Source organism: Drosophila eugracilis, unplaced genomic scaffold, assembly GCF_018153835.1.
Source record: "Drosophila eugracilis isolate 14026-0451.02 unplaced genomic scaffold, ASM1815383v1 contig_575, whole genome shotgun sequence".
In the NCBI taxonomy this organism is placed as follows: domain Eukaryota; kingdom Metazoa; phylum Arthropoda; class Insecta; order Diptera; family Drosophilidae; genus Drosophila; species Drosophila eugracilis.
Window position 1 is genome coordinate 730,168 of NW_024573454.1, and position 16,232 is coordinate 746,399.

At 41.6% G+C, this 16,232-nt stretch overlaps 6 protein-coding genes across 10 annotated transcripts; 2 read left to right on the plus strand and 4 right to left on the minus strand.

The window, feature by feature from the left end:
• Nucleotides 1-130: 130 nt before the first annotated feature.
• LOC108102563 (queuine tRNA-ribosyltransferase catalytic subunit) lies at nt 131-1,869 on the minus strand. Its single transcript, XM_017207637.2, has 2 exons — nt 1,676-1,869; nt 131-1,608 (listed from the first exon to the last, which is right to left on the minus strand). The coding sequence occupies exons 1-2, from the start codon at nt 1,762-1,764 to the stop codon at nt 414-416; spliced, it is 1,284 nt and encodes a 427-aa protein (XP_017063126.2). The 5' UTR covers nt 1,765-1,869; the 3' UTR covers nt 131-413.
• A 55-nt stretch (nt 1,870-1,924) lies between these two features.
• Nucleotides 1,925-3,570, plus strand: LOC108102562. Its single transcript, XM_017207636.2, is given in 2 exon segments — nt 1,925-2,712; nt 2,715-3,570. Coding segments are annotated over 2 exon segments (1,365 nt in total). The 5' UTR covers nt 1,925-2,024; the 3' UTR covers nt 3,392-3,570.
• Nucleotides 3,432-8,274, minus strand: LOC108102561 (RNA-binding protein 5-B). 4 transcript variants are annotated; one of them, XM_017207634.2, is made up of 13 exons: nt 8,123-8,274; nt 7,933-8,032; nt 7,511-7,873; nt 6,862-7,090; nt 6,732-6,801; nt 6,368-6,441; nt 5,908-5,985; nt 5,723-5,849; nt 5,395-5,631; nt 4,918-5,334; nt 4,066-4,861; nt 3,755-4,004; nt 3,432-3,693 (listed from the first exon to the last, which is right to left on the minus strand). In XM_017207634.2, exons 2-13 carry the CDS (start codon nt 8,019-8,021, stop codon nt 3,577-3,579), a joined length of 2,847 nt encoding a protein of 948 aa, XP_017063123.1. In that variant the 5' UTR covers nt 8,022-8,032; nt 8,123-8,274; the 3' UTR covers nt 3,432-3,576. The 4 variants fall into 4 exon arrangements, 3 of the variants coding, with proteins under 3 accessions (XP_017063123.1, XP_017063122.1, XP_017063124.1); XM_017207633.2 differs by having other exon boundaries at nt 7,933-8,274; XM_017207635.2 differs by lacking the exons at nt 6,368-6,441; nt 6,862-7,090; nt 7,511-7,873; nt 7,933-8,032; nt 8,123-8,274 and having other exon boundaries at nt 6,732-6,779.
• An 82-nt stretch (nt 8,275-8,356) lies between these two features.
• LOC108102560 (RNA-binding protein 5-A) lies at nt 8,357-13,010 on the minus strand. The gene is given in 13 exon segments (XM_017207632.2): nt 8,357-8,745; nt 8,805-8,840; nt 8,842-9,055; nt 9,114-9,918; nt 9,988-10,458; nt 10,516-10,752; nt 10,863-10,989; nt 11,050-11,127; nt 11,486-11,559; nt 11,790-11,859; nt 11,922-12,156; nt 12,228-12,659; nt 12,717-13,010. Coding segments are annotated over 13 exon segments (3,015 nt in total). The 5' UTR covers nt 12,836-13,010; the 3' UTR covers nt 8,357-8,628.
• A 305-nt stretch (nt 13,011-13,315) lies between these two features.
• Nucleotides 13,316-15,560, plus strand: LOC108102691. The gene is made up of 4 exons (XM_017207834.2): nt 13,316-14,089; nt 14,331-14,530; nt 14,606-15,219; nt 15,362-15,560. The coding sequence occupies exons 1-4, from the start codon at nt 13,484-13,486 to the stop codon at nt 15,523-15,525; spliced, it is 1,584 nt and encodes a 527-aa protein (XP_017063323.2). The 5' UTR covers nt 13,316-13,483; the 3' UTR covers nt 15,526-15,560.
• On the minus strand, nt 15,533-16,135 carry LOC108102692. Of its 2 annotated transcripts, XM_017207836.2 has the most exons (4): nt 16,083-16,118; nt 15,957-16,004; nt 15,763-15,897; nt 15,533-15,708 (listed from the first exon to the last, which is right to left on the minus strand). In XM_017207836.2, the coding sequence occupies exons 1-4, from the start codon at nt 16,084-16,086 to the stop codon at nt 15,557-15,559; spliced, it is 339 nt and encodes a 112-aa protein (XP_017063325.1). In that variant the 5' UTR covers nt 16,087-16,118; the 3' UTR covers nt 15,533-15,556. The 2 variants fall into 2 exon arrangements, with proteins under 2 accessions (XP_017063325.1, XP_017063324.1); XM_017207835.2 differs by having other exon boundaries at nt 15,957-16,135.
• Nucleotides 16,136-16,232: the final 97 nt, after the last annotated feature.

Consider the following 16,232-nt stretch of genomic DNA (forward strand, 5'->3'; position numbering starts at 1 on the left):
TTGCCGCAAAGAGCGGATAAGAACGTAGGCAAAGCAGAACCGAAAACCAGTATTCTTATACCCTTTATTGGAGTACGCATGAATTCTTAAGAATGTATCTAGAATTAAAATAAATAATTAGTTATATAATACCAAGATTAACATTTTTATGAAATCATAATAATAATATAAAATATTAAAATTTTGATTTATATTTGTTTCTAAATTACAAGTTCTTTAGTAATCTGTGGTTTAATTCAGCTTTTTACTTATTTTCTATTAAGTATTTTGTTTTAATAATAGTAAATATAAGTCGATATATGTATGTCATATATATCGAATGTCATTAAAGTATTCAAAGTGCCAATTAGTTTCTAAGTACTATACAAATGCCTCTTTAGTAGTCAAAAGTTTTTAGTTTTTCTTTGTATATGTTAGCTAGTGGCCACCTGCTCCTCTGCCACATCGTCCGCATCTTGCTTGTTCTCTGTCTTTCGTTTCTGCTCCTGAGAAACTTCTACCTCCGGATCCGCTGGCAGTTCAATATTCACAGCTGCCAGAGCTTCTCGGATCCAAGCCGGAATGGGATCGGAATTGAAGTGCCTCGCCATGAAATCCACGACGAATTGAGGGAACTCATCCCGCTGAATGGCTTCCCGCATGCTCCTCATCAAACGCAGCTGATAGGACACATTGTGAATGCTCAACAAAGAGCAGGAGACACACTCATTAGTGACAATGTGATGGAGATACGAGCGGGTATATCGTTTACAGGTGCTGCACTCGCAATCCTTGTCGATTGGTTCCATCTGCATTTTATACTTAGGCTGCTTAAGGTTTAATTGGCCGCCGTCCACCAAGGCGCAACCAAAACGAGCTGTTCTAGTGGGGAAGACACAATCGAACATATCGATGCCCAGGGCCACACAGACCACTAGATCTGCCGCAAAACCCACACCCATTAGGTAACGGGGTTTGTCCTTTGGCAAATAACCAGTGCAGACATCCACCATCCTCCAGAAATCATGTTTACTTTCTCCACCACTCAATCCACCAACGGCGAAGCCTCGAACTTTCCGCTCCATCAATGCGGAAACACAACGTTGCCGTAATGGCACATCCAATCCTCCCTGAACAATGGGAAACAGCGACTGATCATCATCCCGGGCGTGTGCCTCAATACAGCGATCCACCCAACGAATGGTCCTTTCCATGGCCTCCTCCACCCTAGGACCAGTTGTGGTTGTCTTGACCACATCATCCAACTGCATCATAATATCCGCACCGATGGCATTTTGGATTTGTATGGAATGCTCCGGCGTCAACATGCACTGACTGTTGTCGAACGGCGACCGAAAATTCACACCATGCTCATCGATCTCGGCCAGCTGCAGTAGGGAAACCATCTGGAAGCCACCAGAGTCAGTCAGGATAGCCCTTGGCCAACCCATAAAATTGTGGAGACCTCCAGCTTTCTTTAGAGTCTCAATTCCGGGACGTAATCCCAGATGATATGTGTTTCCCAGCAGGATTTGGCAATTTAACTCAATGAGTTGGTCTGGAATGATGCCCTTTAAGGTTCCCTGGGTGCCCACTGGCATGAAAACGGGAGTATCTACCTCACTGTGCCTATAAGAAGAGTTCGTAATATGGATTAGTCACAGTTTTCTAGTGTTAATCTTATGAGTGCACTTACCTAAGAGTCATCAGACCTGCTCTGGCTTTGGAAACTGAGCACTCCGCCACAACCTTATAGGTCAGTGGAGGAATCTTGCTGGGACTCATTTAATTAGGATTATCCTAATATTTTTAGCGAATACCTAATGTTTACGCCGAAAAAAGCCGGTGCACGTTTTCAATCGGTATTCCGTGTGACCACTCCGGTATTAGCTTGAAAATACCAATTTTAGTCGATGCAACTATCGATATATATATATAACTTGGATTAATTTAATAAAAGTTATTAGAAGGCGGGCTTACGTGTACTTTGATAAAGGCTATATATTAATCAGATCATCACTGATTGCATTCAGAATAAGATAGAGATGTCAACGCAACAGCAGCAGTTAGACTTTATTGAACGCCATCTGGTGTACGATATTTTCAAGGATTTTGGACCGGAGGCTTCTCTGGATTCCCACAGTGTTGAGTGCTCCAATGGCCTGGATGGATTCATGTCTGCCTTGTATACGGTTACCCTGGATCTAGTGATTGCCGAGCGTAAGCGTACGGAGGTCATTCTGGTGAAATTCATGAAAGGTACAGAAGAGTTCCGGGAGAGCAGTAATTCGTACATCCAGTTTGCCAACGAAGTTTATGCCTATGCCGAAATCCTGCCAGCCTATGAGAATGTCCTAAGGACAAGTCATCTGGCCAGTGATGTGGTGTCCAATTGGGTTCCTCGATGCTATGTCGCCAGATTTGGTCAAGTCGATAATCTCAGCAACGGACGGGAATCTGTTTTGGCTCTAAAACATCTGAAGGGCGATGGCTACCAGTTGGGTCCAAGGCTAACCCTTCGTCGGGATCAGCTGGAGGCGATGGTGGGTCTAGTAGGACCCTTCCATGCGCTTGGCTATGCCACAAAAATCCTGCAGCCGAATGTTCATGCCCGTTTGCGTGCCGGAGTGGTGGACATGCCCTTTGTTTCCAGTTCAGGAAAAGCAATCTTTGATGTCCTTTATCGCGTAGCTTTCGACCGGTTCTTCGAGTTCTATGACCGCAAGAAGGAGCAGCTCTGGAGGGTACAAATGATGGATTTAGTGCTGCCATTGAGCGGCTGCGTGAGAAGTATTTTAAACACCCAACTCAATTGCTGGAGAAGATTCGCACCAACTCCTATGCCGAAAATCAACCAGATAGCCATTTTGCAACCTTTCTGCATGGGGATTACAACAGGAACAATGTGCTCTTCCACTACGGAGCCGACGACAAGGTGGATGGCATCAAAGCCATCGATTTCCAGGAGCTGCGCTTTAGTACCACGGCCATTGACCTTAGTTTCTTCCTATACATGAACACACCATCGGAGGGCAGGGACGAGATTTATGCGGATTTGCTCCAGAAGTACCATACCCATATGATTGAAATGCTTGAACTAGTGCTGCGCCGCAACCAAGATGAGTTGACCGAGGACCGTGTGAATAATCTGCTGAAGGAATTCAGTTTTGAACGCTTTATTGCCCACTTTAAACGTTATGCTTTCTACGGATCTATGGTGTGCATGCATTTCTTGCCCTGGCTGTTGGGCAATGAGAAGGATTGCGCCGAGTTGTCTCGACTGTTTGATACGGATATGCACGGTCCTGCCTTCCACCAGTTGTCCCTGGACATTGCTGGAGACGAGGCAAATGAGGAGATCTTCAAAACTGTCCGTCACGCCTACGAGCATGGCTACATGGACGAGATTTAAATACTTTTACATTCAATTTATAATTAATACATTAATCAAATTCAATTTGAGACTTTATTAACTATTTACATGTTAACATCGCAAGTTAATGCTAAATGAGCGCACTAAGGTGGTAATTGAGGTAAATAATGCCTAAATGCTCCTATATTCAAGCGGAATAAAATCAAATGTGTCTTTAAGATGTCTCAAGCGTTCTCATAACGCTGCTTCATCATTTTCTTGATGTAGGATTTGTAGTCGTTTCCAGGTGTTAAGTTTCCAGCCTTATTGCCCAGACCCACATTGTTGGTACGACCGTCAGCCTGAGGATTTAGAATTACAGCTTTAGAATATCACATCTTAGTAGTTATATTCGATGTTTACCTCTATAATTTGCGTACGTCCCTGGTTCTTCTTGCCCAAACCCTGACCCTCTGACCAGCCCATCTTTTGCAGCAGACGACTGCCCACGTTGCTCGAACTAATGGGCATAGCCGGAGCAGCTCCAGAGGAGTCTTTCTGCCGCGTTTGCAAAGTTTTTAATTCTTGCTCAAAGCGCTCCCTGCTACGATTTGGTGGAGGAGGATCGCCCTCGCCGTACTTAAGTCTGCGCTCCTTGGCACGGTCTCGATAGCTGAAGAAAGATATTAGGTTTAATGTAATATATACTGTTTTAATCATTCAATCCAACTTACGATAGTGCTTCATCAACGCTATTTCTATTTTCAGAATTTTTGTTAAGCTTGGCCAGATTCTCTTTATGTAGATTAGACATTTTTAGATGCTTCTGCAAGATGTCGAGCGATTGAAAGGCCCGCTTACAGAGCAGGCAAGTAAGCTTTTGAAAGTCCACATATTCCGAATCAGCGGTAGGCCCACCACCCGCTTCCCCAGCTTTTTTAAGTTTCTGGGAGGCACCAGTATTATCATCTTCCGAGTCAGATGGCCCTCCATAGGCGCTAACTAGTTTGCTTACCGCCGGTGGTCCAGCCTGTGGTGTATAGTCATTGAGCTTACGGAGCTCTTTCTTCTCAAGAATCGAGAATCCCACATCAGCATAAGCTCCTTGGTTGCCACGCGAAGTGCTTGGAGCTTCATTTTCAGGCAGAATAGGCTGTGGTGTGGCCACTGTCGTGTAGTCTTTTCTCTGGTTTAGATGCTTAGCCCACTTTTCCATATCCTTGACGATCTTCTTGGCCACCTTGACTTTGTCGGGCTTGCCCACATCTTCTTTTTCTTTCTCCTTTTCTTTAGCCTTCTTGGCCTCCTCCTCTTTCTTTTCGGCCTCAGCCAACACTTCTTGGAGAGCTGCCTGAGTGGAAGCGGGTGTTGCCAAAATATAAGTGCTCCTTTTCTGATCCCAATAAAGATATGCGCCAGTCTCGTTGTTATAGTAGTACTGCGAGTGGGCATCATAGTAGAGACCAGTAACGTGGTCATAGTAATAGCCCGAGGTCTCATCATATTGGTACTTGGATACATCGGGAGTGGCTAACAATTATAATACAATTACCATAATAAATAAAATTAATTAGCTGTTTACTTACCGTATTTCTTTCCATCATTACCCCTGGGAGCACTTGCTCCTCTGGCTAGAAACGCGGCTTTCGCCTCTGGCACAGAAGTCGTCGTCTCCATGTGGCTTATTTTCCTTTGCTTACGCTGCATGGCTGATAGGGCCACTGCTGCTCCTGAATTGGCCTCTGTGACTTGAGGATTTGTACTGTTCTTACTTATTTCAGTTGTATAATAATCCGTATAGTACTGAACGTAGTGGGCATGCTCCACAGGGTTCGATGCATACACGGAGGCACTGTATTCGGCAAGACGTGGTACATCTGCTAGGGTGTAGCATGCACTTACTACCGAGGGTGTCAACGCCGCAACAGTGGATCGAGATGTAGTCGAGTCAGCAGTTGGCAACATTTGACGATTTTCAGAATCCATACAATAGTTGACAGAAACTGAAAAATTTGTTATCATTATTAAAGTGAAAAAAATGAAATATAGAAAATAGCCATTACCCATTTTGTCATCCAAGGTAAGCGGTGGATTCAACGCCGTCAGACCGTTATACACATTCATTGAATCAATGAGTGTATCAAAGTTTAGATAACAAATGCCTCGAGATGCTTGGGTTAGGGTGTCGCGGCTGATCAGCACCTTGCTGACTGTTTTGGCCAGGTCGGGTAGGTGCTCCTGGAGGGCAGTTAGCACGCCCTCCTCGTTTGTCAGCGCGTCCAAGCCGCGTAGCATGATCTCTGCATTGGAAAAGCGTGTGGCGGTTAGTTGGGTATTTAGCTATTTAGCTAGGGAAACGGCATTGAAAGATATTGCTCATGTTGGATATACTTTTTGTGAGGATGCGGCTGATCTCGTCGGTGCCCTCGCCGGCTCCAGAAAGAGCATTTTCACTCTCTACCCGCGAGGAGCTGCACATGAAACACTGAAAGCGTCGCTTAAAGTTACTGGCACCACACTGTAAAACAAAAAAATTTGAAAAAACCATTTCTAACTTATAATTGGGTTATGCTTACCTTAATACAGGTCCAATCCGACATGCTAGTGTGGCTATACTGCATGGACACGCGATGATCACCCAGCTGGAGCACACCCTGTACGGAAGAAGGAAAGAAGATAAAGAAAATTAAATAACAGCCATTGATAAAAAACTAATCATATCTTTCACAGACTACACAGTCACCAGGTTGCTCTGTGTTTTTGGTCAACGCGCAGATGTCGCAGATGCAGGTTGTCTCCTTTATTTGAAACTCTGGCTTTGAGTTCAGTTCACACCTTGATGACCCGACTCAATTTCGACAATAAAAGAAGTATAACCTAATTAAATGTTTTCGAGTGAATGAAATGAAGGCCACCAGAAGAACTGAATTCAAAGCTTCGATTTCTGTATAGTTGATGCCAAGTTTTCGGATATTGCCGTCTTTCTCATTTAGCTGACTCAAGAAGGTTCAAGGTTCTTGTAATTTGTTGTGATACCTGGGTTAAATCCATCCAATGTTTCGCCTCCTCAACGGTTTTAAACTCGACAAATGCAAAACAGCGTGAGGCACCTAAATTTTAGATAGAAGCAGATACGAAAATGTTTTTGTCAAAAAATGTTGTTGGTTGTTTTAATAGCATTGTAACATTTTTGGGGATTGTATTTTGGTGATTCAGTTTACTATATTTTTCTATGTTTATATCTATATTTTGTTTTAGAATTTGGTTGCAGATGTCGTAAGCCAAGTATATTTGAATTTTGTATAAATCCATTTCCGAACATTTTGCTGGGCACTCAATACTCACGCTATATTTTTTTTTTCACTTAAAATGGAATATAAAACGCGGAATTGTAACCCACCTGATGGCTGTTTCCTCATCACGCGAATGGAAGTGGGTTCCATATCGAGTTTTATTAGTTCGCCCATTATCTGTGACGATTAACTTAGTTATTTTTTTATAATCATGTTCTATATATTTTAAAATCTTACATCCGCTTCCGTGACATGCTTCTTTAGTCCAAAGAGGATAATGTTGTTCAATGGCCCCACGTTGCTGCCACTGGGATAGCTATTTTTTTGCTTATATTCATTAACTGTGTCACTGTCCTCATCCGACGAATACTGTTTCTCGCGATCGCGATCCATTTCTCGATCCCTATTACTACTGTTAGAGCTGCCATTGCCATTATTATTATACTGCCGATAATCACCACTGCGGCTGAAATTAAGGATTCGGTTTTAGTATCGTATTTTACAATATGTATAATTCAATTTGCTTAATTATTTGGTGTAAAATCCCTAGTACTGTCATTTTAGTTGACTTCAATTATGCTAAACGAAAATGAATGATTCATTTGACAATTTACATGCATTTATACGGTTCACCAAATTGTCACGATATTTAATTTATTTTACATTTTAATTGGTTACCAAAAGCTAAGAAAGCAAAATTTGAGTTTTTCCTTTGAAGTTAATATAAAATAAGCATAAACAATAAGGTCTTTAAGTTACTTTAAAGTATTGTAAATATACAAAAATTTGAACTAGCCAGGTTGTTCATTACTTTCTTAACCTTTCGGATATTAATATGGAAATTATAAAAATCACAACCAGACAAGCTCCAAATACAACTCCTTACCTGCGTTCAGATCCTCTATCAAAGTCGTCATGATTGCGCTCCTTCGACTCACGATTGTAGTTCTTCCAGCGGTTATCATGTTCATTTTCATATTTATCCTGGCTACGTCTACCATAGCTATTCTGGTCACGACGATCATGATCGTTATAGCCATCATGATCCCTGCGACCGTGGTTATCCAGATCACGACGATCATTGTTATGTCTTGAGCTGTAGTTGCTCTGCTCCTCGTAATCATCATTTATCAGATCACGGTATAAATCACGATCCGTACTTCGATCGCGTCTATAATGCGAGGATCTTTCCCGGCTACGAGAACGGGAATTGCGTCGTCTATACTCATTACGATCCCGACTGCGTTCCCTAAAAACCATTAAATCCACTTATACCCGTTGGCATATGTAAACTTAAGCATTTCATACCTGGATCGCGAACGGGAACGAGTATAGCGTCTATAGCCTGAATCATTTCCATTTCCACCCGAGAAGCTGCGACCGTATCGAGACTCCATTCTACGCGTATCTAATGCAAATCGATGGTAATTATATTCAGTCTGTATGCGTTTTTGGCCTTTTGCCATTTAGTTGAACCGCGTTAGTGTGCACATCTTACTTGTTTACCACGATTTAAGCAGGGTGCGAAAGCTGGTTAAACTTGTTCCCAGTCTGGACGTCTTTGTTCATTGAGACAGAAACAAGGAGTTCTCCGGGTTAAAAAAAAAACACGAATAGAAAAATCTCGGCCTCCTTTTGCCGTTCACCCAAAACTACTGACTGCTAGTTATCGATAACGGTTTACACGACAGTGCTGCAAAGCGTCAAACAAAAATTGGTTCACAACACACAATTTAAATTTTTCAACGTAGGATTTATTTTTGTACATTCCGATTAAGTTCCGAATTCGCTTTTTCATAACTCAAATAAATCTTATTTAGAGGAAAGATTTCTTATTTTTCCGATTATTTAACAAGATAAAAGTTGCCAATTCAATTAAGATTAGCAAACGAAAAATGCTTAAGATTCATAAATAATATGATAAAACACAGCTTTAAGTTCAATTTAACATTTCCTTTTAGTTTAAAAAACTTGTTAAATGTCTCTTTAACAGTATTTCTATTCTCATGCATTCTCGTAACGCTGCTTCATCATTTTCTTTATATAGGATTTGTAATCGTTGCCTGGTAACATGCTTCCCGAATTATTGCCCAGACCCACATTGTTGGACCGTCCATCAGCCTAGAGTCGACAAATTATTATATTAACCTTATAGGTAATACAAATTCCTCGGTACCAACCTCTATGATCTCTGTGCGGCCCTGGTTCTTCCTGCCCTAAGCCTTGACCCTCAGACCAGCCCATCTTTTGCAGTAGACGACTGCCCACGTTGCTTGAACTGATGGGCATAGCCGGAGTAGCTCCAGAAGATTCCTTCTGCCGCGTTTGTAAAGTCTTTAATTCCTGTTCGAAGCGCTCCCTGCTGCGATTGGGAGGTGGAGGATCGCTTTCACCGTACTTAAGTCTGCGCTCCTTCGCACGGTCTCTATAACTGAGGGAAGATATTAAGTTCAATCAAGTGTCAAATCACTATAAACAACCCCACTTACGATAATGCCTCTTCAATACTATTACTACTTCCAGAATTTTGGTTTAGCTTTGCCAGGTTCTCCTTGTGTAGAGCCGACATTTTTAAATGCTTCTGTAAAATTTCCTGCGATTGGAAGGCACGCTTGCATAGCAGGCAGGTGAGTTTTTGGAAATCAACGTAATCCGACTCGTTGGCCGTGGAGCCTCCACCTCCACTACCAGACATTCCTCCTGATCCCTCTGAAGTCTGAGGGGCCTGAATATTTGGAGCAGTTTCCTCTTCAGAGTCTGATGCTCCGCCATAGGCATTTACAAGCTTGTTCATTGGACCCGGAACCGTATAGTCCATCAGCTTGCTACGTTCCTTTTTCTCCAGAATTGAGAACCCGACATCAGCATATCCTCCTTGATTGACCCTTGATGTGCTGGGACCTTCGTTTCCTAATATTGGCTGTGGCGTGGCCACCGCTGTGTAGTCCTTTTTCTGATTTAGCTGCTTGGCCCATTTCTCCATGTCTTTGACAATTTTCTTGGCAACTTTGACTTTGTCATGCTTGTTTCCCTCCTCTTTGTCTTTTTCCTTTTCCTTTTTGCCATCCTCCCCCTTCTTTTTCTCAGCGTCAGACAGCACTTCCTGGAGAGCTGCCTGAGTGGAGGCCGGAGTGGCCAGGATATAGGTACTCTTCTTTTGATCCCAATAGAGATACGCGCCTGTTTCGTTGTTGTAGTAGTACTGCGAGTGAGCATCGTAATAGAGACCTGTGATGCGATCGTAATAGTAACCGGACGTTTCATCGTACTGGTACTGCGTTACATCGGGAGTTGCTGTAAAATGGAGATAAAACGAATAAAATTGAATTCTTAGAAACATATAATATAAATTTGCCCACTTACGGTAGGTCTTTCCATCGTTGCCCCTCGGCGCACTAACACCCTGAGCAGCCAAAGTGGCCTTTACTTCCGCCGCTGCTTGTGCGGCAGCTGTAGCCGCTGCCGTGATTGTAGTTTCAATGCTGTTCATCTTCTTTTGCTTGCGTTGAATGGCTGAAAGGGCAACAGCTGCTCCAGAGTTCGCCTCCGTTAAGTGGGGGTCAGTACTTTTCTTGCTAAGATGTGTTGTGTAATAATCGGTGTAGTACTGAACGTAATGAGCGTGTTCTGCAGGATTCGAAGCATACACGGAGGCACTGTATTCAGCAAGACGTGGGATATCGGTCACAGTATAGTTTTCATCCACTCCTGAAGGTAGAGTCCCTAAACTCCTTCCACTGTTAACGCTGACTTCACTGGATTTTGCTGCTGTGGATTTTGGATCTTTGAGCAATGTTTTTTGTTCCTCAGGTTCCTTGCAATAGGTAACTGCCACTGCAGAAAAGAGAAATTTGTTATTTTTGGATTATAGAAGCCATGGAGGTCTTTTACCAGGCTTGTCATCTAGGGTAAGTGGCGGATTCAGCGATGTCAACGCATTGTGCACATTCATGGAGTCGACGAGTGTGTCAAAGTGAAGATAACAAATTCCTCGAGATGCCTGAGTCAATGTGTCCCGGCTGATGATCACCTTGGTTACCGTCTTGCTCAAATCGTTTAGGTGCATCTGGAGGGCTGTGAGCACGCCCTCTTCGTTGGTCAGAGCGTCCAGATTGCGTAGCATGATCTCTGCATAGATTAAGGAAGTGGTAGAGAAATCGTGTCTGTCAGTGGTCTGTACATTTTCAGTTTGATCGACGCTACAAAACGAGATGGCAAGAGAGTATATATTTGTATACTTTTGGTGAGAATGCTGCTGACTTCGTCCACGCCCTCGCTTCCGGAGGAAAATGTCGTTTCGCTATCTTCCCGGGATGTTTTGCATACAAAGCAAAAGAATCTAAACTTGAAGTTGCAGACGCCACACTGAAAGCGAAAAATTACAGTGACTTATAAGAATAAAATAATATTTTTAATGGCAGGCACCTTGTTGCAATTCCAATCCTGTATGCGCTTGTGACTATACTGCATCGTCACCCGTTGATCATTCAGCTTCAGCACGCCCTGGAGCGCCAGACATGGAAATATGAAATAGAAAAGTTACGAATTGGTAAGTCATTAAAAGGAGTAAATCTTTCACACTCTACACAGTCACCAGATTGCTTCTGTGTTTCGTAAATCGAAGTTTTGCTGCTGGCGATCGTTCCTCATTCCGCTTCCCCGGCCATAATATTAAAATAATAGTTTCCTTTTTAGTTCCCATAATTCTAGAACTATGTGCGTTTTACGAAATCGATTATGACAAATTTGTAGCTGGGTAAGAAAACTAAACGAAAAGACCTTTCAATATTATTGCCAAGGGAAGAACTCTGCCTGGTGGTGATCAAAAGTTCAAAGGGTTTCTGGTTGATTGCGCTGATACCTGTGTAATATCCATCCATTGTTTCGCCTCCTCAACGGTGTTAAACTCGACAAACGCTATACCGCGTGATGAATCTAAATTTTCGGATAGAAGCAGATACAAAATGTTTTCGTCAAAATATGTTGAATGTTTCGATAGGTTTGTAACATTGTTGTGGTGGGGAATTTGTATTCTTTTCGTTTCATATGTGGCCGGTTTAATTCGATTTGTTCTTTTGGTCTCCATTAGCGCATAGCCGCTCATACTTTTTTTTACCTACCCACGTCTGTGCTGTAAGTGCAAAGTCAGAGATTTCGTAACCCACCTGTTCCTTGTTTCCGTATAATGCGAATACAGGCTGGCTCCATGTTCACCTTTATCAGTTCGCTCATTATCTGAATTTAAAAATGTTTAATTAAAAGGTATTTTCTATCTATTCTTGCTTAGCTTAGCTTACATCTGCTCTTGTCATTTCTTTTGTAAGGCCAAAGATTATAATTATATTGAGCGCTTCAGTAGCACCTCTGTATTTGTTCCTCCGCATTTGACCCTCATCACTGTCATATTCCGAAGAAGCTCTCCTTTCCCGATCCCGTTCCCGATCATGTTCCCAATCTCTTTCGCGTTCTCGATTATGGTTGGGCTTATTGTTGTTTCCACCGCCATTGTAAGTTCGATGATTTTGCGGTCGCCTAGTTACAAATCAATCACAATTTGAAATAATAATAGCTTATCAAATGTAGATATATTGTCATCTACTTACGTGTTTCGCTCGTTACTCCTGCTGCGATCGTCATGATTGTAGTTCCTGTTCCAAGGTCTACTGTGCTCCCTGCTATGACCCCTTTGTCGAAACCTTTCCTTCTCAATGGAGTTGCGATCCCGTGAATGTTGATCTCGGCAACGCTGTTCGTATTCATAGTCATTTAGTTCTCGGTCGGTATTGCCATCTCTTTCCCTGTTCCGGCGATCAAAGTTATCATCTCTCCGAAACTGGCGATTGTCAAAGTTATTCCGGGAGTTGTAATTGCGCTGATCCTCTCTGTGGTCATCGTCGATGATGTTGTTGTACAAGTCCTGGTCACCATTACCACCACGACCACCACGGAGATCTTGTCGGAACATGGGGGAACGATCTCGACTACGAGAACGAGAATCCCGGTGCCTGAAGCCTCCAAAATTGCGATTGCGTTCCCTGTAGGTGTTTATATTTATAAATACATAATTTCATGAGATTTGATGTAATTCATACCGTGAACGCGAGCGGGATCTACTATATCGAGAACCCGGCCGGGATCTATAATAATTATTACCCCGGCCCCCATCATTTGCACTTCCACCAGAGAAGCTGCGCCGATTACGCGAGTCCATCACCGACTTTGGATGGCTGATCCTAATACCGGGCAATACTTAAATGAGTGCTTATGCTTAGCAGCTCTTAAATGTCCTTATAAATAACAAATGTTTGCCCTTTTTCCCCGGTGCCGTTATGTCGGACCGTATCTTTTTTTTCACAAGAATACTTTGGCTCCCTTTTACCATTCACAGCGAGCTGGTTATCGATAAGCTCAGGGAATATAGAGATGGTACGTTATTCAGGGAGATTTTTCCAGCAACAAAATTTGAATTCTTCAAATATATTTATATTTCCTTCCTAAAATAAACATATATTTCAAGTTCAATGCTTTTTATATTAAGAAAAAATTCTAATATCTTGGTTAAGTATATGATTTATTTTTAAATAATAATAAAACATTTCCGTTAAGTTTTTTAATAGAGAATTGCCATTATAGTATCGTTGCGTAATAAATTAATTGGACAAAACTATCGCACGTCTCTAAAAAAAAGTGTTGAAAGGCGCCCGAGTGCCATTCCGTGCAGCGTGTCTTGGGGAAAAACCAACTTATTATATTTGGATCCACCTAAATTTGGAATTCCCCGCAAAATCAATAACAAACTGGAGCATCTTATCTCTTTTCGTTATTGTAAACTTGAGTAACACATTGAAAGGCAAGCACGATGAAGAAAGTGTTATTAACAAAATCGCAGCTCATTCAACCAGTCATCCCAGACGGATCGGATTTATTGTTAGCCAAACAACCAACTCCAGTTCGATTGATATCGATGCCCGCCCCAATGGGCACCACGACCTATATCCAGAGGAAGTCCTGTCAGGTTATTTACGAGGAAATATTTAAATTACTGATGCGCCTCCCCGATAAAGCTCTCACCCAACGGGTGATCGACGCTATTAATAATCGCAGTTCTAGTGATAAGGTCGCTATCTCTAATCAAGGTAAACAATGTTCTTGTCGGGCCCAAAAAGTGGATTCCTCGACGCAAACGGAAACGGAGCCCCAGGAAAGGACTACTAAACCCCTGAAACGGCCTGATCTAATAAATGAATCATCTACGGGGAATACCAATAGCCCCCAGGCCACATCAAGTTCCAGTCATATAAAAACACCTAATGAACCCCAAAAAGTTCCTAAAAAGCGCGGACGAAAGCGAAATACCTGCGTGCCACAGGTGGTCAAAAGATCTGCGGCTGAAATGGCGCTTCAGGAGCGAGAAGAAAAGCAACTGACACCTGTTGTCACCAAGAAGAAAAAACAGGAGGCGCCTGTAAGTTATATTAATAATATATACTTCTTGTCTAGAAATGATTTCTAAAAGTAATGTAAATCATTTTTCACGTAGACATTTTATTTTCGAAAGCAATTGATTAAGAGTCTGTGACTCGTTTTGTTTTTAAAATTAAAGTTGATTATATATACAGAAATATGTAAGAAGTTTCTACGGCAAAATTAATCAGAATTGTGAAATGATTGATGCTTAATAACGATGATTAACTTATTTTGAACAGGATTTTTTTAATGCTGCGGAAAATATGCACTCGAAAGCTACCCCTCAGCGTCGTGAATCCACCAATTCTATTATATCTTTAAATTTTGATGAGATGACACTGGTGGAGGACTATATAAATGGCAGTAATAAAGACCGAATTATACGGATAATGGCTAATGAATTCAAAAAGGCCCGTATAATGTCCGAAGAAGGTTTGCTGTAAGTATTAAAACAAAAAAAAAAGATACCAAATGAATGAAATTATTAAAGACTCATAATTATATCATCTTTCAGGCCCATCCACGATGAAATACTGGATGGGAATGTTTTTGGTGTAAACCGCCAAATATTTGTGTGCCTACACGACAAAATGGATATCAACGAACTGCTCACCTCTGATGGAGAGGATTGCCTGGAACTTGCACTGACGAATGACGCGGATACGGAGATTATATCACTAATTTTGAGTGCTCATTGCCATACCGATAATCTCTACGAGAACTCAAATACAGCTCTACATCTGGCTGTCATAAATAATATAAATATTGAGTCTTTTAGGTTACTAATGCGTAGAATCGATTTAAATATTTTACTACTAACCAACGACGATGGCTATACAGTTTTGCATCTGGCTGTGAGAAATAATCAATTCTTAATTGCGGAAGCAATACTGGATATTATAGACGAGCGAGAATTGGGGGAAACTGTATACAGGAGAACACAGGAGTCTTCAAATGCAAATGACGCGGATGAGAAGGCTTTTGCTAAGTACTATGATCGTGCCTGTGAAAGGCTGGAGTTGAGTAAACAAAAGTTGAAGAACCGTCGTCATAAAATGGATGTGATTAACGCATCCGAGGCCAGAGGTGGTAATCCGCCCCTTTTTTATGCCGTGGAAGGGGAGCAGGGTAGGTTTTATTGAACAGATTTAATGATGTCTGACATTTCCTATGTTATGCCTACACGTATCTAAGAACCATTGGAAAGGTCAATTGAATAATATACCTTGAATTCCTTTAATGAAATTCTTTGAATCTTATCTGCTTACAGAACACCTATGCTATTTCCTGCTGGCACACCTGGCTGATCCCGATGAGGAGAACTTAAGCGGGCATTCCCCGAAATCGTTTCATTACGAGTACGCTCGGACATTGCGAATTAATCTAAAAGTGGCACGTGTGATGGAGAAAGTAGTTGGAATATTGAATTCTTGACTTGTGCTTATTGTAAATATATTGGCTTTAATTAACCCCAGCTTAGTTCAAAATTTGTTTGTTGCAACTTGGCCAAGGTAATGGGTTGCAATGACGGAGGTAATCCCCTTTGTAGATGAGTTTTCCATGGCCATTTATTGGAGTTCTTTCTATTACGGGACTTTGAATTCTTTTTAGCAATAACTGAAAGGATAAATACTTGAAACTAATTGTTATGCCCAACATTCCATCTCAAACCTATTTTTTCCAGTTCCTGGAATTCCCTCTTACTATAGTGGGAGTATTTGCAATACATTTCAAATTTGCAGTAGCCTTCAAAGTATCGTTTACATGGCGCTTTCCGATGCTCTTCGTTTAAAACCTTTTTGGGATCTAAAGATTTTCGATTTTTTGGTAAAAATATTTGTTTATGGAGTTCAGATTGTCCTTACCCTCATACCGTTTCATATAGTTGATCCTTGCAATAGTGTGGGAGAGACCTACATTGTGCAATTTTCTCACATTAACATCGTTTTTTAAGAAACAACAGCAGTAATCGCAATAATAACTTTTCCCACCCATTTCATGAAAATGTAAACAAACTTTGTTTAACAAAGCAAGACTTTCAGGCCTAGAGATGACAGTCAAAAATCAAATTGAACGATAGAGTCCTTATATTTATCGATATCTCTGCAAATATATTGAAGACAGAAAAAACTTTGACTTCG